Genomic DNA, 24,114 nt, shown 5'->3' with positions numbered 1-24,114 from the left:
AAAGCATCGTTGAAATTGCATGCTTCAAACATATCACGTTCGCAATTAATGCTGTGATGTCTGACATTGGTATTAGCTTCATTAAAATGTATGGATAGCATTCGTTGCCAGATCAAGCTTTAAAATTGATCAGAATATGACTGAGGCATTTCAGCACTGATATGTTTTCTCTTTTGTGACTAACAGTCATGATTGCAAATTGCCTGAGTGTCTGCAGGCTTGCTCTCAAAGGTAGCACAGAGCAGCACAGTCAGACTGTTTTGTTAGTCTGACTCTTCTCACAGCCGTATGTTTTTAAGTTCGTGCGGAGCGACATTACTGTTAATGGGGTTATTGTTGGAAAAATAATGTTTAAGAGGAAATGCACACACAGGAGAGCCTGTACATAACAGTGAGGTATTAACGTTCCATCTACATTCTGCTCATTTCTACTTTTAAAGGGGCACTATACACTATTTATAATCTGCTTTCATTTGAGGGTGCTTGTTTTGAAAAGGGCTGAAAGCAGAACCATTCTTCTGATAGCTTTGAATCATTGCTGTTGTGTAGAAATATGTACATTCTAGTTTCTCTCCATCCTGCAGGGAGTGAAAGGTTTGAGGTGAGGAACCATTTTACCCCAGTCATTTCTGTCTCTGTATCACTTCAAGTCGCGTCTCAATCACACCTGAAGAAAGATAGTGTACGATGTCTGTCTGCCGCTTCATATCTGTGTTTCATTTTGTCACCTCCTGGGTTGGAACATATATGAAACATATGGTCCAGGATTACATCTTCAGTGTTCTTGACCAGAAACCTAAAATGTCTTTGAATAGTTGTCCAATTTGCTTCTGTTGCTCAATTGCATGGGGAAATTACATTTTATTGAGCATATGTTCAATGTTCTCTATAAGTCTTTTTACATTTATACGATCAACATCAGAACCTGAAGCAGTTGTTTTTTTAATGAAGTTCTGTGCATAGTCAGACATGTGATGACAAACAAGAGCTCAATAAAAAACACTCCACGTGGTGAAATAAAATTTAAATGAAGGCAAACTAGATGAGTCCTTTTGTTGTGAATTATAGTGAATAGGCCAAATAATGATTTTATGATTTCTGCACTGCTCCCCCTCAGGAAGTGATCTATAATGGTTCATCTTGTCTTTCTGTCTCTCAGTGTCACATTTGTCTGCATTTGCACTGGGGTAACATGTAAGACAGTTTCTGAAAAGTACAGTGTTTTTCCTCTGCTTGCTTATTCAGGTGAGCAGACACTGGAGCGGCGAGCCTGGCGTGTGTCACAGAGCAGAGGAAGAGGGAGAGACTACTGAGCATGTAAATGTCACTTAAGCTCACATCCTGCCCTTTCCTTTTTAGAATCAGCAGACTATTTGGTACATCATACAGTGTGGTGTAAAGCTCAATAAACAGCTGCTCATACAGGTGAAATACAACAGGCCAAAGCAAAAACATTTTGTATTCTTGTCTTAAATATCTCGTAATTTTTTTGAGCTTTGAGCTGAAACTGGATTCAACAAACTAACGTAACTGCACAAACTTGTTGTAAATTGCCCTTTTATGCCTGTTCATAATGAGCTGTTTATGAGATTAGATTATTTGAATTGTCAGGGTACCCAAAATGCCATAAAAGGCTGCCTGTTGTACTCTGTTTGTGGGCAAGTTTAACAAAAATGTTCCCCACGAGTAAAAGAAAGAACTGCACTGCAGCGCTTCAAGTCCTTTACTCAGAACACAGCAGACAGAAAAAAAAAAAAAACAGCGGCGGTAATGCATTTAGAGAACTCAGAGCAACTAGAAAATATTACAGCTCACAAAAAGTTATCAGAGCAGAGCCGTACTGTCACAGAATTAAAGAGGGAATGGTTTGACATGAACTTAAATCCTAAAAACGTCTTTCTTAAGCAAAGCAGCCCATGCAGCTGTTAGAGTAACAGAAATACTCTACTGTATAAGTTTCCATCTTAAAATATGACATTAAATCTAAAAAAAACCCCTTTAAATCAATTCTCAGCAAATTCGAATGGTGAACAGAATATTAATTTTGTATTAGTTCTATTTTATTCAGATCTTTTATTTTAGTTCATTTAGGTGTCATACAGGATTTGAACAGCCTGTATTGTACATGACTTGTGTGACAGGTTCAGACCACTCATGAATTTCATTTGTACTAAAAAATAAATGCACATGAAAACTGCTGAATGCCATAATTCTCTTAAATCACTCATACAAAGCCAAATAAATATAGCATGAGTAATACAGTTTTTGGTAATTTCCTCTTTAGTGTGGCTAATATTTCCTAATAACCTTTTATCATAGTAAGTAATTCTGTTTTTGTGTATGGGTGTGTGTGTGTGTGGCAGCGGCACATCATAACACAGCTGCCATCTGTTTGTTAAGCGCTGACTGCCTCTTGTCTGCATGTTTTAAGCAGCAACATCTGCGTGGTTACGGGTTTGAAAGGACTATCAGCACCACATGGCCAGATTTAGGGCGGATGGTGAGATTGTATCATAACAAAGCGTTTTAGATACAGCCTAATTAAAATGTAGAGTGCACTTTAAAAAAACATCTGACATCAAAGGTACAGAATCACAATTTCATAATAATGTAACCCGAACAAATGTGTCCTAATGCATAATGCATAATTGGAGAAAGAAGCCTCACTGTTTGCCTTTTGTTCTGCGTTATAGAAGTGATAATAGCAGACCTCTCATCCTGAAAGCAGACAGCTAATGCTACTGCTGTCATAGACATAGGATTGGTGGAGTTATTTAATCATGTATCTCCACTGATTAGCAGATGGATGTAGCATCCTGAATAATGTTATTTATGATAAATTATAAATTAATGTATGTATGTTGTGTATGTGTATGTTTTTACAACTTTTCCATATTGTTTTAAGTGTTTTTCAATGTTTTAATCAGTGTCATTCGTTTAGTGTAACACTCCAGATCAAATCATCATTGTGAAATAGGCCTTTTAATGTGTTAATGTGATGACATTTCTTTCTGTGTTAAGGCTGAGTGCAGGCTGCAGATGGAAGCCCAGCACATCAGCCTGTCTCAGATGCACGCCGCCCAGCTCGAGCTGCTGCAGGAGGAGACGGACGCCCACACACAAACTCTGGAGCTGAAACTGCAGGACCTGAAAGATCACGCTGACCGGGGTGAGTAGATGTGTAGTCAACCGCCTTTGTGTGCATTTGTGTTTGTGGGAAAGCAGTGGTACCGTCAGAGATGCTTTTGATTTATCATTCATGACTGATCCAAACAGAGCAGGATTCTGGGTCCTGGATGTATCTAGCACTGTTTTTGTACTTTGTTGTTTAATTGACAGACACACTATAAACATTTGACTTGTTCATTTAATTCCAATTTTATGGCTCTTTTTCCTTTCAGATGAGCCAAAAATCTTGCAATACCACAACATGTTACAAGCTGTGACAAATGAATGCAGTGAGATCATTCAGGTAATTGTGGAAGACGAATAGTTTTCTGAATGAATTCTGTTAATATGTGTTGCCAAATTACTATATCATTTAACCTTGTCTCTATCTGTTTTGTGTTCAGCGTTTTCAAAAGATGTTTGGTGAAAAGTTTTTGGAGAGCATTGATACCGAGGGTCGGCAGTCCCCTTCAGTGGAAAGACCAGAAACTAGTGAATCCACCTCCATTGTACTGGAGGCCAGAGGTAATTTGTCTTCTAAAGAACTTAAATTACAGTTTAAAACAAGTATTTCACATATTATAGCATGCATTCCTGCATATCATGTATTAAATGTCCAACTCTTTCAAAAGTCATCCAGTCATCCAGTTTCTCCTTTGAGATAATAAAAACTATTTGCTTTTTCTCATATAGAGCTCTATAGAGATCTTCAGCAGGTGAGGGAGAGGATTGAGTACGAACATCATCGACTGTCACAGCTCCAGACTCTGCTGAGAGCCGATGGGAACAAGGTAAAAACATACACCTGTAGACTTAAGCTGTGTCCCTGTACTGTATAAGTTACTGTATAAAACGGACTAAAATGAAATCGTATTTGTATACAAAAGCATACATACTGTGTACTGTGGAGCAGAAACCAATCAATTAATCTGTTGGTCTCTAGATGATGGAGCTGCAGTCGGCGTATGACAAACTGAAGAGCAGCAGTGAGAAGGAGATCTCTGGCCTGCGTGTGCAAGTTGCCAGCTTAAGCCCTTCTATGAGCAAAGGTAAATGTGGAGAAAAATTAAAAGCTAACAAGTCAAAACACAGAGCTGTGTAATAAGAAGACAACGAGTCAAAAGTTAAATATTCTGCATTCTTTCTGTTCCATCAACAATTTGGAGGTTTAAGTCACTCGTAAACCTGAATTTTTTTTAATATGCATGTGTCGATCCATCTGGCAATTGAGCCAAACTCTCTGTAAATGTAATAATATCTGAATCTGTAAATTGCAAACATACGCCAGATGTGCCTGTTCTATCTATCTTGCAATCTCTCAAAAAAAAGGTGCACACAATTGAATTTTGTTGTTGTATTATGCTCTGTTGTTTTCTGTTATTTGTGTCTTTCACTGCTCTCTGTTCATTCACCCATTAGTAGAGCTGTTATTTGTTACTACAATGGCCCATTTTTCCCAGAAGGAACATTAAAGTTTCATCTAATTGATTCTAATCTTGAATTCTGTCCAGCTGAGCATATCAAATTTCACATTTCACCCCTCTGTCGGCTAGATGTGGAGGAGCGGCCTGCTGCACCATCTACCTGCCTTACTGAGGAATTACAGAGGCTGAAGGCTGAAGAGCAGCAGAAGCAGCTGCAGCAGGAGGAGAGCCACAGACAAGAGATGGAGCGTCTCAGAGCTCACTACCAGCAGCAGGCCACAGAGACCGAGGAGCGATACCACACTGAGCTCTTCCTGCTGCAGCAGCGGCTGCAGGAGGTCACAGGCGCTCAGACCCACTTCAGGTGATGACACAAGTTACGCTGTCTGCATATGGGATGTTATAACAAATCCAGAGTATAAATTCACTATAAAGTAGTCGCCATATAAACATTAATTTCTGACATAACAAGTAAATCTCAGGCTTGATAGCTGTTTGAAAAAAAGAAAAGGTTGACTCAGTACAATTGATTGCAAGTATTGCGGAGCTGGTTAACTCGTCATTAAAGAGGTTTCAAGAGACTGTCATGTCTCAACAGCCAGAGCTTTTAACGAAGGTCGATGAGGGAGAATCAGAGTTGACAGTTTAAGTCATAGGCACACAGGATTTATTTTGTGTCCACATAAGGTCATTCCTCACCCAGCAATACATGTGAGAAGAGAACTTTGGGTGTTGGTCTCTAAATAAGGAACTATGTTACCCTACCTCACATTGTATGTCACTCTAGGTAGCAACCAGCACATTATAAGGAGACAGTCCACGAGTGTGGAGTCTAAGGCATTGTGCAGCTATTTTATACGACATTGATCTTGGAGACGTAGCCCCAACTTTATCTGCACTAAGCAGACCAGTTGGAGAGGTGAACTAGTGCCCTGAAAGAAGCAGGTTTTTAAGGCTTGCAAATGACCCAACTGTGACCTCAGCTTTATTGTAAAAGAAGGAAAAGTCCTTCACACTAATCAGTTGTGGTTGTTAAGCATTTAAAGACCATGATTATTTGATGCATTCAGTCTCCAGTTGTAAAGCTGGTGTAACGCCCTCCGACAGACTCAATACATATGATGATAGTTGCTCTTCCCTCGATCGTGCTCGAAGAGCAGCAGGCTGAGCTATATGATCTTCTGCAGATAACATCTTATAGAGGCTGGGCTGTACATCCTGTATATCACGTGGGGGCTACCTGACCCACTTCAGCTGACAGCGACAAAGCCTTAACTTATAAAATATTCACTATGTTGTTTAAAGGGTTATTCATGCCTTTTGTTAGCCCACTAACGTATAGAAGTACCATTTCAGCCATTCCAGATGGCTTCCTGAGGGAAGTGACCATCAAAGCACAAACAAGATGAATGTGACCTTATAAGAGTGGATTATGCAGTGTGGTGAATTATATGAGGTTCCTGAGGACCTTTAGATTCACACTGAACTGGCACAATTTGTTTATGTGTCATGCAATCTACTTAAAAACCACTCATATCTATGACATATTGGTTGTTTATGCAAACCAAACCATTTCACAGTGGATGCTCTCTTCCTCATGACTAACAAGAGGCTGAGTCCTTCTATTACTGTTAAAATTATGATGCTGCTGCCCTCCACTGTTAGATATAGTAAATATAATTACTACTGTGGTTTTCAACATCTTAAATAATTTTTGTCTGTGAAATACAATCACATATATTATGTTGAGATATGTTATATGCATAGACAATATATCTAATGTTCATGTCTAGTTACATTAAATCGTGCCAGATATGATATTCTATATTTTAAAGGGCAGTGTAGTAGTTCTGTTGTGAAAATTACTTATATTATATAATATATTATATATTTGGGTTTTTGAGGGATAGTCAGACAAAACAAGGAATTTGAGTACACCAACTTATGATGGGACATTTTTCACTACTTTTTGATCAATCAATTAATTGAGAAAATAATCAGCAGATTCAGTTTGTGCTTCTGGAATTTTTATGTCATTCAAATGTTGTCTTACTAAAGAATCTACATTTATATCATCATATATAATGATGCACTTCTGGCTACCAGGGAAGTAATTTTAAAGAGAAACGAGAAAAAAATAAACTATGTCAAACTTATTTGAAGTTGTAGAACAATTGATTTTGACATTGTGTTTTTTCCCTCTGCCTCCCCAGTGTCCTGGAGTCCAGCTCTGAGAGGACGGAGGAGCACAAAGAGGAACTAAAGGTTTGGCTGCTGCATTTTGCCCTCATCTAAATCTTCCTTGTCACATACATCACATCTTACTATGAGCTGAAACGTGTACATGCATTAAGACGCTACGACAGCAAGGGTGGGTGAGGGGGGGCTGTGGCAGCCTTTAGGCTAAAACCTGCTCTAAATCTCCAGCTCTGCTCCAGAAACAACATCATGGATGGTCCTATATATTAACGATTAAAGGGGCTGGACGTTACATAACCTGCCATTTTAGCGTGCTACTCGTGAACCGAGTCGACGTACTCTAGTCTTGGCGGCTGCATGAAAGGAGGATTCTGTCTTGCGTGAATGAGCCGCACTCCATTTAAGCCATCTCTCACTCACGCCTCTCCAGCTTCCATCGTTTCTCAGTTTGTCTCTCACTCCAACCTCAAACTCCCCACAGCTCGTGTGATTGTGACTCTTACAACCTCATGCAGAGATCAAGAGAATAGAAGACTGACAGAGGCACAGGAACAGCGAGAACGAGAGAGAAACTGAGAAAATTTGGGCATGATATACTTTAAGATATTGTACGTTTGGATTGGAAAATGTTAAGCTTGAGACGAGTGGTACTGAAGAAGCTAAATGACTGAAACGGACAAGATCACAAGACATAGTGGTAGTGTGTTGGGGGGAAAATGTCGCTATAATGTAATGCAAGACATCTCTTTATCACTTTATCATCCCTGGGGGGGGTTGTAAAGAACAGAACAGTGTATTTAATATTGGTCAAAGCATGGGCGGGCTTTAGCAACAGGACATGTTTATTCCAGGAATAGTCTTAAGGAACTTTTATTGTACATTAGTCAAATGTTCTGCCTCTTTTTAACACAGTACATCTAATGTTATCTGGCACATTAGTTTTTGTTTTGTAAGTTGTAGTTTTCTTTCTTCCTCTTTTTTGCTGTCTTTATTCTTTGCAGGATCTGGGTGAGGAGGAATTGTCAGAGGGAGGTGTGGAGTTGCACTCGCCTGCCAGGTCTGCAGGCCTGACAGCACAGCTGCAGGCACTGAGGAAAGCTCTCTACCACAAGTATGTCCAAGAAGTAACTGCACTCAAAGAGCAGCACAGCAGGGAGCTGAGGAGACTGAGAGAAGAAAGGGAACAGGAGTGGAAAAAAGAGGAGCGCCAAGAAAAGAGAGGAGAGAAGCAGCAGGATCTCCACTGTCTTAACGGTGCTGGAAGCTCCATTGAGACCCTCGGGGGAGCGGGCCAGGCCGGGCTGGCAGAAAAACAAGACTGGGAGAGAGTGGAGGAGGAAGTTGCCAAGGTATATGACCATGTATTTTGTATTTTTTGATCCAACACTTGTGCCTAGTCAGCATCAATAAATCTAGTAACCCAACTGCATCCAGTTTGATTAATATGAAGGGATGCAGTTGGAGTTGAAGTGAATAGTTGATGACTCAATAATCAATTAATCAAACCAGAAATGTCCTAGCTTCATAAATATGAATATTTGCTGGTTATCTTAGTCTTGTGTCATAGCAAAGTGAATATCTTTGGGTTGTGGAGTGCAGGTTTGACACAGCAAGACATTTAAAGATGTCATCTTGACTCTGGGAAAGTGCAGTTTTTTCACTTTTGTCTGATGTTTTATAGACCAAACAATTAGTTGATTTAATCAAGAAAATAATCAGCAGTGTAATGAAAATAAGCCCTATATGCAGTACTTACTCCTATTTGTCCATGAGAAAACCTGTGCGAAGTGGGAAACAGACAAGAGAAGAATCAGAGAGTTATTCAGCAAAGTTTGATCCCAGATCAGCACTCTTAGTTTCTGTGTGTCTGTATCAAATAGAGTCCTGAGACGTGTTATTTTTGTACGTTCTGATAGGCCATAGTTCAGATGTCTGTCGAGTTTGCTCAGCAGACTGAGCTGGCTCGAATCAACAAGCGCGCTTGTCAGAGGTGCACCTCCATGCAGACCCAGTCGGATGAAGAGGAGGTGGAGGAGAGGGAGGTGGAGCAGCGGACTCCCAGAGCTTCTCTCACCTCGAGCACCTGGCTGGAGGAAGTGCAGAAGGAGAGACTGGAGAGGGAGCTGGAGGAGAGGAGGGATGAGATCAGACAGTTAAAGGAGGAGCTGCAGAAAATCAAGTCAGGACCTGATCAGGTCGGTGTCACTAACTGTGCTGTCACACCTAATGTGATGATTTACCCCCCACTTTCAAAACAACTCCACAAATTTCATCTGAGAGATTTCATTGCTGCTGTGTCATTAGTTTTCAGATGCATTTTGTCGCAATGCAGGTGTTGCATCGATTACTCTATCATTGATTATGTATGCTTAAACTTATATTATCTTTCTTGCTTCTTACCTGCTCTTAGTGATTTTGTTTTGACTAAATCATTGAATCAAGGTTACAGTGTAAGTATTTGTTTAAATACTACAATTAATAATGTGGTTAAAGCAGTTTTCTGCTGTGTTTGTGCCAGGATCCAAGAGTAAAATTATGCAGCAACATAAAAGCTGTATGTGTGGAGTGGGATGTTTAGAGTGGGATGTTGTTGTAATATGTTTCCTCTATACTTGTTGAATATTTGGCATCCAACACTTATCCCATTATGAGTTTGTGGATGTGAACTCAACTATTCTAGCCTCATATGATATTAGTTAACCAGTATTTAATCAAAAAGCCAAATTTGATTTGAATTGTCATGCATCTCTTTCACCTGCACCTTTTATCCCAAATGTTGCACAGAAACATGTGGAACAACATGTACTCACTCTCCTTTTTTCATAAAACACAAGATCCTAATTGTTTTACTCATCTGTACAGTAACTTTGTGATTTGAGTCTTTTATTACTGAGCGGATGAACATGCTTTTAAACAGTCATTTTAATAATTTCACACAAATGCTACTAATATCAGAGAAAACATTTTGTCAATGTCTCTCTCGACAGTTGTAATGATTTCATAGAGAGCATATTTGTTTATCCACGACTTTTAACGAATAATATTTTAGATTCATGATCGTGTAAACTTTCTCATCTATCTACTCTGCATACACTCGTTTCCTCATGTTGATTTGAGATTATTTTTTCATGCCTTGAAGAGCTAATCCCAGGGCCTGCTTGGCTTTCACTAACCATTTATTGCATGATTAGGCTTTAACTGTGTGATAGCAGTGGCTGTCAGGTTCACTTTGCTTTGTGAGATGAGTTGCTCCAACACAGTGATTGAGTACGAATAATTTGGTTTACAAAAAAAAAAAGGTTTTAAGCCTCAGTAATTGGCTCTGGTGAGCTTTAATGATGAGGAAAATGCCTCCATACTTTCTCTGACAACTGCATCATCTTATTCTCTTCTAAATTCCCCAATTTCTGTAAAAACTAGCAACTGAGGATTGATAAACATTAAAGCCAGAAGGGTCTTTTGTTAAGACATGTCCAGCATAAAATCTTGGACAAAACTCAGACATCATCCAGGCCCAAAAAATATAGGTCGAGCAGCTTTAGATTTTAAATTGTGGCATTGTAGCTTTATGTTCTCAAATTTACAAACCGAGCTCAGTGATGAGATTACAAATTATGAAACGCCAGTTGATACCTTAAAATTGAAATTGATTTCCAGTTAAAAACACAAGTGCTCTATGTGCAGTTTAATAGCAAATACATTTGAAGTTTTCTTTAGATAATATCATAGCCAACAAAAGTCACAGTGTGAATCTCAATGACAAACATAGAGATGCATGTAGGTAATAAAACATTTGTGAAGAATATGGATTCAGGAGGACACTGAGCAAATTCAGTTGTTGCCAAATAGGACCTGAACCACATGACCTCCTCTCCACCAGACCTGGAAGAGGAAAGGTCACGCATAAAGAGAGAGAGAAGGCTTGTGGGAACAGAAACAAAACCAGAAGGTTAGAGAAATAAACTAAGGAAATTATAAAACCGCGTCACTGAAACATGTGCTCTCATCGGTCGAAAGAAGTAGTTCTTTTACTGAAATCAGTGCCAGTCTCACTCATCTGCAGTCCCTGCACAGTGTAGCGTCTGGAAGTGAAGCGACGTGAGAAGCAGAGCTGCACTTCTGCTGTTAATCCATAAGGTGGAGCTATCGTCTCTGCCACTCACTGTGCCTCAGGTGCACCTGTTGCCATAGCAGCACAAAGATAGTAGTGTTTCTCTCAGCAAGGGAGTTAGAAGTGGGTCTTTGTGTTTGTGTTTGTGTGTGTCTGTGTGCTCGTACAAGGACAGTGTTTATGCGTGCGCCTTATTTGAATTCACTTTTACTGATGGTTGCACATACAGCCACACTGTCGTTTGCTGTTCAGAGTTTTCAGGAGTCTGGTTATTCAGCTGCAACTTTGCAATGACGGGGCTGCTGTCTGTGTTCTCTCTCCTGCCTGTCCAGTCCATAAAGAAGAGAGAAGACGGTCGAGAATATATTGAGGAAGAGGAAGATCCAGGGGGAGCAGGAATAAAGCAGGCTGGTGGAAGCAAATTGTCATCGCAGGATAATGGAGAACCACCCGAAAAGGACAGTGAAAGGTAGTGAGGAAATAAATCAACTTAGTTCACCGGTATGCTTCATGAAGGAGAGCAGAACTTCTTTAGTTCTGTATTTAGTTGTTTCTTTAACCTGTTGCATGTTTGTTTGTGTTAGTGCTGTATATATATATATATATATATATATATATATATATATATATATATATATATATATATATATACACACATATATATATATATATATATATATATATACACACACATATATATACATATAAAGAAAGATTCATATTAATTTCCAGTTTAAGCCAAAGCAGACCATTTTTTTAGTATGTGGTCTGTCAAAGGATGACAAATATGTCATTAATTGCTCAGAGCTTTTCTTTAAGCGAAACGACATTTAGTTTTTTGAATACTCTACAGCTACTTAGAGTAAGAAACTCCTCTTTGCTGCGGTTGCTATTAACGAGACTATTTTTGCTGCTTTCAGAATCATATTGCTTAAAGCCAACGAGAAACTTAGTCAGGTGCTTCTCGACGTCCTGAAGACTACGGCAGCAGCGGAGGAAACGATGGGCCTCCACATGCAGAGTCTGTGTGTCGCTTCCAGTGGAGGGAAGCAGGCTACACCGCCCCAGTCCACCACACCGAGATCAACCTGGCAGAGAGTTAACACAGAGCCCGTCGGATCTTATGCTGCAGGCAAGTAGCATGAAGTAATAGTTGAGGGTAAACGCTGGTGTCGGTGTTTGGACAACAGGTTCAACAGCCAGCCCATCCAAATATGTTAGCTGGAGGTGAGATTTGTAGTTAAGCAAACAAATACGGTATCAACAAACAAACTACAAGACCTGTAACAAGTGTAATTATGTGTGCACTCACTACACAAGACCTCAGTACTTTAAAGCAGTTTAATTCCAGTTTTACATCATTGTACCTGCACTTGCATTCACATCTGAGGCCAATGTCAGGCCACCATCCCAGATCTCTGGGAACAAAAACATTTTAAACTACATTTATTGGAGTTCTGAAATCTGTTTTTAATTTAACCTCTGGAGTTGTGACCTCAGCCCAACATATTGTGTTTCTGGCACCTATGACTGCAAAAGTGCACCATCACTACAAAGTGCTATTGCATTAACAAAGAGTGGATCCTTCTCTCTGTCTTCATCAAGCCTGGAGTCTGTTTGTATCTTTTTTTCTATGATTGAAAAACACAACATCCGTTAGTGTGTGTGTCTGTCTCATGGCTTGTATGGACATGCACAAATTCTACTTGAGAACATGCAAACAACAGCATGGACAGTTAGTCCTGTAAATCAGATGTCATAAAAGTAGGAGATTTGCCTGCCCTCTGAATGGTTTCATTCTAACTGAAGGTGGTGACTCCATGGGAGCTAAAGACAACAAAGTCTCATGTTATCAAGCAGAAATGACCTCCTAATAGATTAATAGACCAATCTGCCATTAAACTCCTTCTTTCTTATTTTAAAGTAAAATATAAATTCTCAAAATGTGTGACCATCATGAAATTCAGTAATATGCTGGTTTTATTTTGTCCTTAATGGTGCCAGTGCTATGTTTTAGCATTTGCCTGACAATTTGTATGTACAGCAGAGGCTGCGCTTTTTCTTATTTGTTTTTATGTAAATAACTCTGAAATGACATTCAAGTTAAGTCGAAATGGCTTTAAAAGATCCACTGCTCTTTCTTGGCGTGTTTGCATGACGGCATTGTTCTACTATGAAAATGCTTTTTGTATAAAGAAAATTGTATCACAGTATAAAGTTTGACCCGTATTTCTGCCTGCTGCTATCTTGACATTAATTTCATGTAACATGCTTAAAGGCACAGTGTGAGCATAGTTTACTCATTTGATGATTTATGCATCTGAATCCTTATTATAGTTATATATTTAGCAAAACTTTGTTCTGTCATGAATATAAATTACACTGGCAATTTTCTTTAAAAGTTTTTAGTTGTCCTGCATCAAGCGTTATAGCAATTTATTTTGTCAAGTTAGCTTCAAATAATTTCGAGTAGCTAGATTTTTACTTTTTACACAATTTGGCTGAAAATTCCTCCACAGTATCTTGATTAGAGCATATAAATTAGAGCACACAGGTTGGAAAAAAATCATCTACAAGCTGTAGTCCAGAATTAGTTGTCTGAACGAACTTTAAATATGTTGATGGTAGATTATACATCAGGTTTGGGTGTGATATGTTTCTTTGGTCATTCCAGGTCACTCTGCAGAAAGTTGCCAGGGCAGCGAGACCAGCACAGTCGATGTGAGTTTGTGGTCCAGGGAGACGGAGACTGACGAGGGTCTGGAGGTGTCCCAGCAGATGATGGAAAGCCTGCTGCAGGGGGCGGGGACACAGCTAGAGAACGAGGAATATCTGATGGGCATCAGCAGCCGACTACAAACCGCTCTGGAGAAGATGTTGATGGCCATCACTGACTCCACCAACCAGGTACAAACAAAGAATTTCTGGTTAAGTGGCCTCAGATCAACATACCGTCGTCCACTCTTATTCAGAGCATTGCTTGGCTAGCTCACTTCTGTTTTACTGAGTATGGCACTTTCTGCTCACTAAAAACTCTTATGGTGTCTGATGTAATGCTTAAGTTACATTGAGTTACCAAAGAATTTGATAGTTCATAATAGTCCTGGTTAGGCTTTTAAAAACGTTGCAAAAGTTTTCTGTACCAAAATGATATTGTTTAATGCATCAGGGTTGAGGGAATAGTGTTTAGGAAACAAGTTTATTCACTTTCGGGAATCTGTATGGTAATTAAGCTGCTGAAGACAACAGATGGTTATCTTTGCTTAGCATAAAGACCGGAAACAGGTAGCCGGGCTCTCTCCAAAGGTAACAATCCACCTACCAGCAACTGTAGAGCTCAGTAATTCATGTCATATTTCACTAATTAATCCATAAAAAAAACAAAGTGTAAAAATGTCAATTTGTCATTTTTTACACACTGAATTATCTCTTAACTGAGACCAGTTGACAGTGGTATCAATTTCATCATCTCTCAGCAAAAAAGTAAAAAAGTCTCCCAAAATTTACCAAACTGTGTTAAATGATAAAGGTTTCTTAATTTTACATATATTGAGATAATCAAAAAATGACTAAACCAGGCACAGAGAATGTAACAAAACATTTGATGCTGTCTTTCAACACTTTTCAATACTCAATGCTTTTGCAGCTCATCCCCAGTTTAACGTCCTGACAAGTTCTCTGTCCAGTAAAGTGGGTTCTTTGCACATTTAGATTTCAGAAGAATCCTGCGTGAACAGTCCTGTGTGTGTGTCTGTGCCTAAAAGTGACCAATAAACAGAAAGCTCTAGTGACACATTTAGGCTTTGTCAAAGCATTTAAATACCCACACTCAATGCTGTTAACCCCCTCTGTGAGTTTCTACGCCTGTTCATGGAGACATAATGGGGATGAGGCTGCAGAATGTGGCTGACAACAAAGTTGGCCTGTCTAGAATTCACACACAAAAGGAGCTGCCTCATTCCCACTGGTTGCCTATAGATACAAGCTGTATTTACACTGCGCTTTTGTCTGGTCGAGCGGCCTATCGCAGTCCAGTTGGACAGAACAGCTCCACCCCCCCGCAGGTTGTAGTGCGCCCAGTGTCCGCGCACAGAGACGGGCCAGTTTAACTAGGCCATTGAGTGTGTTACTGTAACTGACTGCACAGCACATCCTCCCGTTGGCTGAAATTCATGCATTACTCACGCTGAGATGGGTTTTATCTTGGCGAGCTAAAAATAGCTTTAAAGAAATTTCAGGCTGAGCATCACTGTTGTTCCAGCATCCATCTACACCACAAAGTGCGTCTTGGTTGAATGTATCTATTGAATCATTGGAGCTAGAGGCAATAGTCACCACATTTTGATTACAATACACACAACTTATTCACTGTGTACATTTTTACACGAAGATTACATCTTACACAGTGTACATTTCCTCCAAGTACATACAATTAACAGCACAATAAACTCGTAATCAACAAAGCCCCTAATGGTTTGTTCAATGATTTTCCTGCTGCTATTGATCTGATGTACATTAGTCTTGTCTGTCAGCGGCGTTGGATCATCACATCTTGGCTGTAAAGCAGCATCATGAACAGAGATTGATGGAACGAGCCGGTCAAGAATGTTAAGTGTCTTTGTTGAACCACTGCTGTAAATGATTTGCCTGGGGAAGGTGTTTGCTCACTCATTGCTAACTCCCATTATCAGCCGGTGAGACGCCTCAGTGAGACGTGGAAATTGTTCGTGTGCAGTCAGTATGACGGTTGACACGCCAAACAGAGACAGTAGGTGGGATCAAGAGGCAGCATGTCAGAACGCCTTAATTAGTTTTTTCTGTGGTTACGAAGGGAGGGAATCCAGTTTGACAACTTTTTGTTTGAAGGGTGTGTTGTCTGTGGGTTACTTGTCTGTATTGGGAGAGCTTGTGATCCATTTGCAAACCTACCTAGCCCACTGGCTCTAATGTTTGAAGCCACACCTGCTTCCCTCCCTCTTTTGCTGAACAGTATCCTGCTGTGTGTGATTAATGTAGGAAGTGGAAGAAAAATCCTCTCGTCTGAGAGGTGTAAACTGCTCTGGAAGTCTGGGATTTCATCTTATTTTTGTTTAAAGAATGTGGGAAGATGGAGGCAAAATGAGTGTAACACAGTGGCAGTAGCCTGCCTGGGGTAAGCAAACCTCGCCTGACAGGAGAGAGATCTGGCTACAGTGAGTAATACCGTGCTATGAGCACAGGAGCATGCGTGGAGGGAGAGAATGACAGCAATCCAGGGAGGAAGTAAAGAGGAAAGAGTGAAAGACTTGAGATAGGAGCGCTGTCATTTCACCCTCAGCTGGCTGCCGCTTGGACTAAACAAGTAAAGGGGGCCCCTGGGAGGCTTCCCTGCAGGTCGGGGTTGCTACGGCGGCATAGTATTGTTAATGAATCTCCAGAGAGAGAGAGAGCGGAGAGAGAGGAGAGCAAGCCAGAGCTGACGTGGGGGTGTGAGCTTTACTGAGTGGCATGATATGGTTTTACTCTGAAGAAAGAAGGTCAGCAAGAACACAGAGAGAGGATTGGAGATCGCCAGAGAAGGCAGGATGAGAAGTAATGCTTGCCTTTGTATTTACATATCTCCTGGGGACATGTTCAGGAATGCTCTTTAAGCTGCCGTACCAAAATGTGGCTTCCACCTGCTGTCTAGGATGACACTTCTTGGTGGGACTATAGAAATTGTCACCGCCGCCAGATAACCTTCTCTCTCAATATTTACCTGGAGCTTGTTCTACCTCCACCAGGCAGAATGTGATTGTGATGACGTGAAAGTCACCCTCTGCAAATGTTGTTTACTCTTCGTGTGTGTGCGGCCAACACATAGAAACTGTTGCTTGGAGCTATCCACAAGGCTGCTCACTGCTTCATTCCCCACTGGACTTTATTCTCACTTGTGGTTGCCTGACGGATCATGGTAAATGGAAACCTCTTTTGATGACTCCAGAGAAGCAGCTCCGACATAACAAAGCGAGGCTGGACGTTCTCCCTTCATCCGTCCGTCCTGTACCATGGATTCCTACCGCTCTTACTGGAACTCGAACATGCAGAGCAGCATGTGGGTGGAAGGGGAGGACCAGGATGTGTACGAGGTGGAATCTCGTGTACCCCTTCCCCGACCGTTCCCACTATGCAGCACCTTAAATGAGAAGAATGCTGTGGTGGTTCAGACCCAAATATCGCATGTCAATCACAGGACGAATGGTCACCTTCTTAAGGTTATCTCCAAAATCTCCCTGCCCACTCCTCCTTATACAGTAAGTTCACATCTGGAAACCCCCAGCTGTACTATGTTAGACAGGTTTTGAATTATGTAGTGTATAATTTCAAATGGTCTGTACATTGCTTGGAGAGGACTGTGCTGTTGATTAATGTTTAATAGGTACAATTTCCCATTCAGATGTAATCTAAATTCAACGTCGGAACATAGCAGCTCTTTCTGTGCTGCTTTTGAAACAGTGGGTGAAAGATTATTTGACTTCTATGTGGCATGGTCACGTTACCACTTCCTGGTTCCCATAAAGTTAAAATGAGACCTTTGCTCAGGGAGATAGGGTAATCTATGGAAAGTAACTGTGGGATGAATGTGATGTTGGGTTATTGCATTATGATGATTTCATAGCTGTGCTTTCTGTCGCCTGACCAGAAGGTCATAATACAAATGTGATCTCATTATGTCTGCATTTCTTTTACATTTGCACATAACCTCATTTTGTTCATACAAGTTTTTATGCTTTTCTAAGTAAGGTAAATAACCTACTTGACTTAATTTATCCACATTACTTTAAAGGTGCAAAACATTAAAAGAATCATTCTGTGCGCTAAAATCTGCCTCGTATACTAAGTAGACAAAATTTCTTTTCCAAATTAGCTTGATGACATGGTTGAAATCAATATCTTGACATAAAAAGGGTTTTCTGGGTTCAGTTCATATTATGGTAAATGTATGTGTGTAATGTGTAAAATAATGTGTAAAAAATATGTGAACGTGTAAAATAATCTAATGGACACTGAAAGTAGTGAACTACGTTCCATAGTTACTTTTTACATGAGACTAAAGTTTTTATCTGTAGAAAACTAAAAACTAAGGAAAACTAATTTCATTAGCTTTAATTACACCTTGCTCTATATCACTAGACAGAAAACATCTGTTGTCAATATAAAATTCAGCTGAAAGCGATAAACGATAAGTAATAGCTTTAAATTATGGCCCAGCTGGTAATTTGCCGTTTTATCAAAGATCGGTCAAAATATATATATTTTATGTATTTTAGTTATATTTAGTTGTTAGTGTGGGTCAAGCAGAAATACTGGATCCTACACTTCCCATAATGCAGCATAATAACGTTTTTTATTAGCCACTTCTTTCAGTTTGCAACACAAAATTTCTGATGCAAATTGTAAGTTTCAAGCTGACGTAAGCCTGATGACATCATCAGCATCATACAGACGTTTGCACTGACTGAGTCGCTCTCCTCTTGACGAGTAAACTGATTCATTCTTCAGGGCAAACAATTCATTTGTATGTTGTTGTTGTATGTATGTATGTATTTAATGCAAAGGCCAGTCTTCCTTCCTGACTCCTCTTCCTACGTGACACCATCTTTTTCCCCCCTCCTCTCTCAGCTTGAACATGCCAGGATGACCCAGACTGAGCTGATGCGGGAGTCCTTCCGCCATAATCAGGAGATGAACGAGCTGCTGCAGAAGCAGGAGGAGCTGCAGGAGAGGTTGTCTGAGGAGGCCCGGGCACGCGAGCAGCTGGCTCTGGAGCTCCAGCGGGCTGAGGGTGAGTTTCTCTGGATGACGTCTTTTTTTTTTTTTAACATGAAAAAAACACTCTGTTAATGAGCTCCTCTGACATGTACCTTAGTCTGATTTAAATGCTGGTCAATTTTTATGTGTTATTGAATGTTTGCAGCTCCTTTCTTCAATGCAGCCTCTCTATAAGAAGAAATGCAGTACTCACTATTCCTCTAGTTGATGATGATGTGTCTGTATGCTCCTGAATAATTACAGACAGCAGAGAACATAAGGCACTGAAGTGAAAACACATGTGTGTGTGTGTTTGGGGGAGGGGGTGTTACAGGGAGTGATGGGATCAGCTGTTTGAAAGGGAGAGTAAAGGAGTGTGAGGCCATCTGTGGTGAGAAATCGACAAATGACAATTACTGTTTGTCAGCTTGTCTCTGATTTTTGCTTGAACATCTGATTGCGAGTGTGACAACTAGATTATGAGGGTTTGTGTCTGGAGGTGAACCTATTCATGTGAGAACAAACATCTTTCAGCCACTAACCTCGATTAACCAGGACGTCAGTTTAAGTGCTGTGACAGATCTTGTGGAGGGGGTGCAGCAAACTCGAAGCCCCATCCATGTCAGAGACAGCTGGTCCATGAGGGTCAACTGTTACAAACACATCCTCTGTCTCACACACAGAACACAGTTGAATGGGCCGATTTTAGGTCCCTCACACAATGTGGCAAATGTACAGTCCAACAGTCATTTCTTTCTTTCTGGCTTTGTGGACACACTGAACAATGGTGAGTTTGTAGCTTTTTCTAATCCTTTACAACATGAGTAGTATCCTGTTATGATGTTTGTTTTCTGTAATCCTATAGAGGTGCTTAAGAACTGCAAATATTTGTTGTCATTAAAAGTTTTATTGTGTTATAGGATAGAGATGCTGAGGCAAACTGAAGGAAATAAAACAAAGAACAACATTGTAGAAAATAGGGCTGCATTGTCATCGAATCGATTCATCTGCCGATTTATTTTCACAATTAATTATTTATCTTTTAAAAATATGAAAAAAATGGCACACAGTCACATCTTTTTTGGCTTGTTTTTGTCTGACAAACGGTCCAAAAGCCAGAGATTTTTGTTAACAAAAAAAAGCAGCAAATTGTCACACGTTGGAAGCTGAAACCAGAGAATATTTAATTTTTAACATCTAATCCTTTTTTTGCTTGAAAAATTAAACAATAAGCCAGTTATGAAGGTAGTTGCCAGTTAATTTCCCGACGATCAACTAATCGTTGCAGCTCTCACAGAGAATAAATGCTGCATCCCCAAACTGTTTACAGAGTTACAGAGCAGCTGTGCCTCTGTGATCATGTGGCATACTTCTTCTTCATCAACTTTTAGGGAGTGTTTGAAAACTGCTAGGCCAACGTCTCGTGGACATCTGCTGCAGTTGTATAAATGCCAGTGAAAGAAATTATTCTCCTATTGTGTGGATGATCCATGCAGGTAAAAGCTCAGGGTGTGGCCTTTTCAGACAGGTTTTAAATGAACCCAAGAGACAGGCTCAACCTGGAAAAAAGATCGTCTTCGCTGATAGAAGGACCACATGTATGCCAGTGAAACCACTGAACAGATTATGAAATATCTGCTTTTGTTACATTTCAGGCTGAGTTGGACCATGTGTAGATGTGGAATTATTCTGTTGGAGTGTAAATGTGATGATTCCCAAGATGTCTGTATCAGATCTGTGTAGTTAAGCCAGTAATCATGTGCATCTGACAGCTGTGTAACGTGGAGGAATCCCTCCTTAGGTAAATGTTACACACAGCTTCGGTTCCTGCTCAGCTGTCTGAAATAATATTTATCTCCTGACAACACAGGTGACATTTACCTTTCAGCCTCTGTCTCAGCTTTAAATAACACACAGAGCTCACTGAGCCCATGTGAGCTACAAACAAGAGCCAAGTCAGAAAATATATGAAGTTTGAACACATCATTAAACAGCTTCTCACCGGTCTGTTGGTGTGCGTGAAGCTTCTTCACTGTAACAATGAACTGAATACTGTACTGGTTCTTCATGCTTGCTGACCTGTGACAGAGCAGTACAGTAATTTCATTGTGTTTACAGCTCAATTTTGTACTTCATGTCAAGCAAAATGGGTCAGACATGCTCAAGCATGCTCGCCTCTACATTTATATGCATGTTTGTGTGCCTCGGTGTATAGATGTGTTTTTGTTTGCTGTTGTCATTAACCTTGGATTTGTGTGTGTGTGTGTGTGTGTGAGAGAGAGAGAGAGAGAGATACTGTAAGTAAGTAATTCCTCTTAAATTTTGCAAGAATTACAGGGTAAGAATAATACAAAAACCTGATAAAAAGCAAAATTGGAGTTTGTCTTTGTAACTGTCCTTCCTGCTTTGTCTACATTCAGGTCTGATTGATGGCTACACGGATGAACGGGCTGCATTAGACGAGCAGTTGCGTCAGAAGGACGAGCTCCAGCTGAGTCTCGAGCAAGAGCTGCAGGTGAGGCAATCCAGCTGCAGAGAGGAGGAAAAATAACGACATTTTTCAGAGGTAGCACATGACTTGACAACGTTCAAAGGTATATCCTTGAATTTACTGCTTCTGGTAAAGTTCAGAAGTGACTCATTTGTAAGTACAGTACCTTGAAGTTGAACTCAATCCATTTTAAATCTCTACCAGAAGAAAACCCACATGAAATGTGTGCATAATGAATAAAATGTCAAATATCATAGTTAGTGTTATAGTCATGTATCATCAAAACCCAGTCTGTAATTAAAACTCATTTCTCCCTGCAGGTGACAGCAAGTCGGCTGCACGAGTTGGAGCAGGACAGGTTTCAGATGCAGGAGGAGCGGGAGCTGCTGTCACGGCAAAAAGACGCCATGAAGGAGCACGCCGGGCCCCGCGAGCTTCGTACGTAACCCAGAATACATTCAAAAACAGATTTTTAATAGCATGCTCACAGGGAGCCATCATTCTTACAACTAAGAAGAAAGTATTAGAAAAGTGTAGGTTTGATTTTGTGAACTTTTGTGAACTTGCATCGTAGATATCGTAGTTAGTCTAGAAAAAAATTGAGGAAACAAAAATCTCCCCTCTTTTACAATTGCTTATATTGTTTTTGAATTACACAGGGCAGCCAGATTTGGTGTAAAATATTAACCTGGGTTCAGGTCAGCTACATGTCATACAGTAGTTGTTAGGCCTCATATTGGTTTCCTGTGTTGCTGTGACCTAATGGGACAGAGGGTCAATAAAAGTCAATAAAATGTTCATTTTTAGAATATTTCTTCAGTCTAACAACACTGAGGCAACTCTTTTGGCTTATCTACATTTATTCAACACCTGCTACCTTCTACTAAGTCATAAATTTACAGGTATTTGCCAGGAAGTGCTCCAGAAACATGATGCTGGATAACTGTATCTTCTAATCTTGCATTATAACTCCTGTATTATCAAAAAGGTGTCCCATGAGTACATTCTCTGATAAAATGGTGAGTATATTCTGTAAATGAGGGTGAACACCAAATGGGCTTTTTCAGAAACCGTAAGCTCTGACAGGATCCTAGACAGTAAAGCACTGCCATTCTCTCTTCACCCTTTTCTTCTTTTCTAAGAGTTTTCAAAACAAGAGCATGTTACATTCCTGTGCTTTCTTATTCTCCTGTAGGCCTAGTTGAAGCTGCAATGGTTGCAGCACCTGAAGCAGGTGTGTCCTCTTTGAGCATGGCTCAGTCATATCTACTATATGTTCCTCTGATTGTCTACTGTAGCTGAGTGGCGGTATATCTCTCTAACCCTAATCCAGCGACTCACCAACAAAGCTTGAAACTTGCTTGCTACGAGCTCACAAACTCACTCAGTTCAATCACTAACTTTTGCTTCAGCTTTTCGTTTTGATTGATTTTTGTCCTGGTTTGTCATTTTTAATGTCTTGGAGTCGATGTTAGCACTCATTTTAGCATGATGAAATGAAAGTAATCTTCAGACACTTATATGTAGTCATGCTTTCCTAACTGTCAATCATCTACATTTTGAATTGAAGCATCTTTTGTAATCGTGACATATATATTTTACATTTGTTGATGCTGTACTTGCATTTCTAAGTGACATGATTGGCAGTTCAGGAAGTCTCTCTCCCCTGCCTGTAAATGCTTAATGGGCATGGATATTGCAATGTCTGGGCTGTCCACATGTTTGTTCTGTCATTTGCACTCTCTCACCTTGTTACTTTTGCACTAATCCTGCGGGGTTTTATCCTGGGTAAACTGGTGTGGGTTGTTCACTGGTGGCAGCGGAAGGGCAAAGAGGCATCATGATGGGGAATCATGTGCGATAACGGGGCATTATGTTGGGAAGTTGACTGAGATGTTGGAAGAGCCTGAGGTAAGCCAGATGAAACTGTAAAAGTCTCCACGACTTATATAAAATTGGTACAGTTCATAGAAGTTGATAATTGTTTTTTAACAACATGGCAAAAATCTGCTAAATCTGCATTAAATCTCCTGGCTCACAAGCTTCAGACTCTTCGGTAGCTCCATCTCAGCGTCCTGTCCGTCATCAAAATCAAACCTGAACGAATAATTAACTTAACCTTTGGTCGACAAGCAGTGATGCTTAACCTCTCCTCCTCCCTACTCTGTAGACCTGCTGGAGGAGACGGAGAAGCTGATGAAGGAGAAGGTGGAGGTCCAGCGTCAGGCAGAGAAGGAGAACGCCGACCTCCTGAAGCAGGTGAAGCTGCTGGAGGCAGAGCTGGAGGAGCAGGTCAACAGGGTGATCGAGCTGGAGCACGCTCAGAGGACCGAGAACGGAGACCTCCAGCAGCAGATCCAAGCTCTGGAGAAACAGCTGGAGAAGAACAGGAGGTTCCTCGATGTGAGTGACAAAGAAAATGATCTCTAATGTCATGTAGCTCAAAACTGCGTTTACTCTGACGTCAGTGACTAAATTATCATATTTCTATTCCTTTTTGGGCAATAATGACTGGAGCTCTTATAGGTGTTCTCAGTGGAAATGAAATTAGAAGTCAATAGGCAGAAAAAGAGCAAAAAAATTTTTTAATCAAAGAATTGTTCAAGTCATTTTAAGGCAAAAATGTTCAGCTCTGAAGTGAATATTTGCTACCTTTCATTGTCTTTAATCACAGTAAATTTAATGCCTTCGGGTTTTTTTTTTTACATTTTCATTCAGTATATTAGTTTAATAGCATCAGTATTAATCAGCTTCCTTTTTTCTCATCTGCAACCTGTAGTCTTTTAGTGGTGTTTGACATGGCCATAGTGGCATGTAACAAATGAAACCCATTTTAAAGCTCATTGCAATGTCTGACAGGGTATGTGGTAATGATGACTCTTTCTTGTGACTGGATAAATTTGAGGCAACACTCTTAATAAAACACCTTTATGTTCGAGTAGAAATATGTT

General features: G+C 40.2%; 1 protein-coding gene across 1 annotated transcript in view; it reads left to right on the top strand.

The window, feature by feature from the left end:
* The window catches only part of akap9 (A kinase (PRKA) anchor protein 9), a 64,625-nt gene that overhangs the window by 22,001 nt on the left and 18,510 nt on the right, over positions 1-24,114 (top strand). The window contains exons 9-26 of the mRNA XM_070846839.1: positions 1,246-1,317; positions 3,022-3,169; positions 3,402-3,472; positions 3,573-3,693; positions 3,862-3,959; positions 4,112-4,217; positions 4,722-4,956; positions 6,806-6,857; positions 7,793-8,140; positions 8,708-8,986; positions 11,235-11,371; positions 11,823-12,038; positions 13,593-13,809; positions 18,544-18,706; positions 21,093-21,187; positions 21,484-21,601; positions 22,359-22,397; positions 23,334-23,566. Coding sequence (XP_070702940.1) covers positions 1,246-1,317; positions 3,022-3,169; positions 3,402-3,472; positions 3,573-3,693; positions 3,862-3,959; positions 4,112-4,217; positions 4,722-4,956; positions 6,806-6,857; positions 7,793-8,140; positions 8,708-8,986; positions 11,235-11,371; positions 11,823-12,038; positions 13,593-13,809; positions 18,544-18,706; positions 21,093-21,187; positions 21,484-21,601; positions 22,359-22,397; positions 23,334-23,566 — 2,748 coding nt within the window. The remainder of the gene's footprint in view (positions 1-1,245; positions 1,318-3,021; positions 3,170-3,401; positions 3,473-3,572; positions 3,694-3,861; positions 3,960-4,111; positions 4,218-4,721; positions 4,957-6,805; positions 6,858-7,792; positions 8,141-8,707; positions 8,987-11,234; positions 11,372-11,822; positions 12,039-13,592; positions 13,810-18,543; positions 18,707-21,092; positions 21,188-21,483; positions 21,602-22,358; positions 22,398-23,333; positions 23,567-24,114) is intronic.

Source organism: Pempheris klunzingeri, chromosome 16 (genome assembly GCF_042242105.1).
Source record: "Pempheris klunzingeri isolate RE-2024b chromosome 16, fPemKlu1.hap1, whole genome shotgun sequence".
NCBI lineage: Eukaryota > Metazoa > Chordata > Actinopteri > Acropomatiformes > Pempheridae > Pempheris > Pempheris klunzingeri.
Note: the sequence above shows the minus strand (reverse complement) of the source record. Positions and strands in the feature narration are given on the sequence as shown.